Source organism: Cebus imitator, unplaced genomic scaffold, assembly GCF_001604975.1.
Source record: "Cebus imitator isolate Cc_AM_T3 unplaced genomic scaffold, Cebus_imitator-1.0 Scaffold31, whole genome shotgun sequence".
NCBI lineage: Eukaryota > Metazoa > Chordata > Mammalia > Primates > Cebidae > Cebus > Cebus imitator.
This window is the reverse complement of record NW_016107346.1, coordinates 9,572,776-9,575,756: the sequence shown is the minus strand read 5'-3', so window position 1 is coordinate 9,575,756 and position 2,981 is coordinate 9,572,776. Positions and strand designations below refer to the sequence as shown.

Sequence of the window (2,981 nt, the reverse complement as noted above, 5' to 3'; positions counted from 1 at the left end):
TCCCAGCTACTCAGGAGGCTGAGGCAGGCAAATTGCTTAAACCCAGGAGGCAGAGGTTCCAGTGAGCCGACAACGTGCCATTGCACTAGAGCCTGGGCAACGAGAGCGAAACTCCGTCTCAGAAAAAAGAAAAGAAGCTCCCCCAAGTGCTGCCGCTTCTGTGGATCATGACTTGGTGGTTCTTTGGGGACCATGGATATGAGTAGCTTTTAGGAGCTTATGAGCTCACTAAAACGTATGCAGAAGTTTCAGTGTGGCATTTTTCTTCTTGATCATTTCTGTTCGTAATTTTTCTATCAGTCATTTCAGTCAGCATCATAATTCACGTATCTTGCTTTAGGTGGTATTCCTAGTGATGACGACCAGGCGACTGGGTTGGAGAGGGAGATCATGTTGGCTGCAAGAAAGGGACTGGTGAGAAACTCCCTTCTGTGTCTTCCGTGGAGCTTATGGTCTTGTATGTGTTCATAATAGTCTCCTCTCTGGGAGTATTTGATCCAGGGAACTTGGCTTGTAGGAACACCCTGAGCTTCTGGAAGGTAGGACTTATTTGGCATAACGGTTCAATTCTTTTTTTTTTTTTTTTTTTCAGGACCCATACAATATACTGCCCCCAAAGGGAGCTTCAGGCACTAAGGAAGACCCTAATTTAGTCCCTTCTGTCAGCAACAAGAGAATAGTGGGCTGTATCTGTAAGTACCTCACCTCTATTTCTTTATCCACTTAATATATATCCCACAATACAGGAGTCTATAAGCTGCTTCAAATCTTTTAGTGTGTGAATAAATGTTTGTAAATGAGTTTCTCTATGGGTCTTGTTCAAGCCTCATTATGTTCATCCTTACTGGAAAGCGCAGCACAATGGAAAGACTGGCTCAGTGGAAGTGTGGCATGAAGTAGTATCCACCCAGCAAATATTTATTGTTATACTGTTTCTATGCCAGGCATTGTTTTAGACAGAAGGGATACATACCAGAATGGACCCTCCTTTGTGTTCTACATGGGCAAGGGAATTGTTAGAATTTACAGTGAGCCTTGGCTGGGTGCTGTGGCTCACACCTGTAATCCCAGCACTTTGGGAGGGCGAGGCAAGCAGCTCATGAGGTCAGGAGATCCAGACCATCCTGGCTAACATGGTGAAACCCTGTCTCTACTAAAAATACAAAAAATTAGCCGGGCCTGGTGGTGCACACCTGTAATCCAAGCTACTTGGGAGGCTAAGGTAGGAGAATCACTTGAACCTGGGAGGTGGAGGTTGCAGTGAGCAGAGATGGCACCACTGCACTCCGGCCTGGGTGACAGGGCGAGACGGAAAAAAAAAGAATTTACAGTGACCCTGATATAAGGTCATTTTACTTATAGGTGGACTCAGAGCCTCAATTTCTTCATCTGAATAATGGGAGGAGGGCTTGAACTGATCTCTTGACCATAGTCCGTCTTGTGTATCAGAGGTGGCTGAGGAAAACAAATTCATGCTGAAAGTCTCCCTTTCTATACCGAATGACTCAACCACCTTTTTTCCCTTTTAGGTGAAGAGGACAACAGTACCATCATCTGGTTTTGGTTGCACAAAGGCGAGGCCCAGCGATGCCCTAGCTGTGGAGCCTATTACAAGCTGGTGCCCCACGAGCTGGCACACTGAGCGCCTGCACTGAGTTACTCAAAATATGATATAAAACTTCTTTCCAATAAAGACTAGCCATTGCATTGGCTTCTTCTCCCATAGACGGCTGTTCTTATCTATTTCTTGTATTTTTTGGTAGGCATGGAATATTCTTATTTTGGGAATAGCTATCTGTTAATGCTAGCTTGCCATCACTTACTGAAAGTGGATGACCAGTGTATAGTGCTTAGATTAATAATAAGAATGGATTGACAAACCATGATGCAATGAATGGGACCACGTGGTATGAGGGAAAGGGGTGGGCTGTGGAGTCAGGCTGACCAGACCTACAATATTGGCTCCATCATTTGGCTCTACCCCTGTGGACATGTTCTCTGGCGTTCAGGTACAACTACAAAAAAGGTAAATGCCTTGTGAGGTGCTTAATATGTAAAGAGCCTAGCAGATGGTAGATCTTCATAGTATTATCATAGAGGCAGGGTAGCCTTGTGAAGAGAGTGTTGGGGATTTTGAAGTCTTGAGGGACCCAGGTACAAAATAAGAATTCATGGGGATACCAGCAGCAAAATTCAGAATATGGAACAATTTCAGAAATCACTGAGCATGTTTCTTCAAATAAATTGCAAGGAGCAGAGGGAAAAGGTAGGGAGAACATGTAGCGAAACAGAGAAGGGAATCATAACAGCAGTGAGCAGGCCTTGTTTGGATCTGATTTGAAAATAATTATATGGGGAAAAGAATTCAGAATTTGAACTCTGGATATTTGATATGTAGACATTTTTTACACTTACAGGTATTTATATAGTTTTTTTTTTTTTTTTTTTTTTAAATGCTTTAGAGATACACATGGGAGTAAGGGAGGGGAGAAATGCCAAAAAAGCCCACTTCAGCTACTTTATACCTGTGACACCTTGGGACAAGTTAAAGTCTCAAAAACCTCTTATCTACAAAATGGAAATCCTTTTCATTTTGTGTGGAGATTAGTCAGAGGTGGCTTCAGTGACTATATTCACAAAATTGGTACAAACTGGGTATTTCAGTGGGAGCTAATAGGAGTGTCAAAGGAAAGCCCATTCCCCTCATCTTACCCATCTTGAAGGTGCAGTCAAAGCTATTGCTTTCATCCTTGTTGGTGACCTCTGTTTCCGGATAATGCCCAAGCACTGATTTGCCATTTCAGGCCTTTTCCTCTGGGAAGGGGAGCTCTCAGATAACCACCTGTGAAATCTAACCCCTACAATTCCACCTTCCTGAAGACTAGTCTGTGCTGTCACTAAGCCCTCCTGTATGGCTGGTCTGCCTTTCCCTTTCCATATGTCTTCCAACTCAAAACTGCTGAGGGGAACTTTTGAGTCCC

The 2,981-nt window shown here is 43.6% G+C and overlaps 1 protein-coding gene across 1 annotated transcript in view; it reads left to right on the top strand.

The window, feature by feature from the left end:
• The window catches only part of LOC108301038 (cytochrome c oxidase subunit 5B, mitochondrial), a 3,048-nt gene extending 1,323 nt beyond the window's left edge, over positions 1–1,725 (top strand). The window contains exons 2-4 of the mRNA XM_017524085.2: positions 341–414; positions 593–692; positions 1,530–1,725. Coding sequence (XP_017379574.1) covers positions 341–414; positions 593–692; positions 1,530–1,642 — 287 coding nt within the window. The 3' untranslated portion in view covers positions 1,643–1,725. The remainder of the gene's footprint in view (positions 1–340; positions 415–592; positions 693–1,529) is intronic.
• Positions 1,726–2,981: the final 1,256 nt, after the last annotated feature.